Source organism: Diplotaxodon limnothrissa, linkage group LG16, assembly GCF_057381915.1.
Source record: "Diplotaxodon limnothrissa isolate DT_005_m linkage group LG16, D_limnothrissa_male_GT1.1, whole genome shotgun sequence".
Lineage (NCBI taxonomy): Eukaryota > Metazoa > Chordata > Actinopteri > Cichliformes > Cichlidae > Diplotaxodon > Diplotaxodon limnothrissa.
The window spans coordinates 37,206,582-37,208,152 of record NC_140611.1 but is presented as its reverse complement, the minus strand read 5'-3'; the positions used below and the strand labels follow the sequence as shown (position 1 = coordinate 37,208,152).

General features: G+C 35.3%; 1 protein-coding gene across 1 annotated transcript; it reads left to right on the top strand.

Moving 5' to 3' along the window:
* Window positions 1-239: 239 nt before the first annotated feature.
* On the top strand, window positions 240-1,229 carry LOC146616630 (olfactory receptor 2K2-like). Its single transcript, XM_085374489.1, has one exon. The coding sequence runs from the start codon at window positions 258-260 to the stop codon at window positions 1,227-1,229; it is 972 nt and encodes a 323-aa protein (XP_085230615.1). The 5' UTR covers window positions 240-257.
* The last annotated feature ends 342 nt before the right edge of the window (window positions 1,230-1,571 follow it).

Genomic DNA, 1,571 nt, shown 5'->3' with positions numbered 1-1,571 from the left:
CCCTCTTTTTTAAATAAAGTTGTAAAACGTTTTAATATTTCTTTTTCAAGAACCTGCAGGTTTGTTTTATTATGTGTTTAGTACATGATACATATTAAATCCCCTGTGATCTTCCAAAGCTGTGAGCTTTCATTCCAGATCAATGATTGGCTGGTTTGAAATCCCAGCTCACATGTTGCTGTTATCTGTACCTGATAGAGGAGAGAGGAGAACAGATACAGTGAGAGACTAGGCTTCACTTAGGTCTCTCAATCACAATGAATAATGTTTCTGTAATAACAATGTTTTTTCTTTCAGGTTTCAATGAAACAATCAGTCACAGGTTTGTTCTTTTTTTCCTCAGTTTGTTGTGTTACTGCATCATTTGCCTCGTCAATGTTTCTCTCATTGTGATCATCATCTTGGACAGCAACCTCCATGAATCAATGTATATTCTGCTCTGTGTCTTTTGCATCAATGCACTTTATGGAACAGCAGGTTTCTTTCCCAAATTTCTCTGGGATCTCCTCTCTGATGTTCATCTCATCTCATATTACGGTTGCCTTATTCAGACTCAGGTGATTTATTCTTTTGTCTGTGGTGAACTGTCGATTCTTGCACTCATGGCATATGACAGATATGTGGCCATATGTCAGCCACTGAAGTACCACTCTATCATGTCAAAGCAAAGAGTCATAAGGTTTGCATGTTTTTTGTGGTTCACAACTTTCTGCATTGTGGCTGTGAATACCTTTCTAACATCCAGACTGAAGTTATGCAGCCCGTATCTTTCCAGACTCTTCTGTGTGAACTGGAGTATTGTTCAACTCGCTTGTTTTCCAGCACAAACTATAGTTAATGGCATATTTGCAAATATTACAATAATTATTTATTTGCTTCATGGTGTTTTTATAGTTTGGTCCTATATGTATATCATTCAAACATGTGTAAAGTCTATAGAAAACAGAGCAAAGTTCATGCAAACATGTGTCCCACATCTCGTCTCATTATTTACTTTTGTTGTGGCAATACTTACTGATGTTATAAGTATGCGACTGGGTTCGAAAGAGTTGCCTCGGACCCTTCAAAACTTTATAGCATTAGAGTTTCTTGTCATTCCTCCTATTATGAATCCTCTGATTTACGGTTTCAAACTGACCAAAATTCGAAAAAAATTGTATAGTGTTGTTATTTTAAAAAGAACTAAATTTTGTTTTATTCGATCAGAAAATAGTTTCACACACAGCTAAGTGTCACACCCATTGTTTGACATCCATTTTTTAAAATAAGTCCAAAAAATATTTAATTTTTACTGAAATTTGTGTTTTATTTGGAGTTGTCTGAAAACATGTCTATTGATGTGAGCGGATATGACGTTTTATTATTTATCTGCATTTCCCAGATGATTTACATTTTGTAGATGTCTTTGCACTAAATGTATTTTTGATGGTCACCTGCCTAATTACCAAAAAAAAAACCCACTGATATGTAGGAAGGCTGTAAATTTCACTCTCTTTCTTCTCATTACTGTTCAAGGAAATAACAGGCACCGTGGAGACTGCACATGTGAAAAGGATTAAAAGACAAACTGT

What these genes read in the sequence shown, in the direction of transcription:
- LOC146616630 (XM_085374489.1), top strand. Translation starts at nt 258, where the DNA reads ATGAATAATGTTTCTGTAATAACAATGTTTTTTCTTTCAGGTTTCAAT.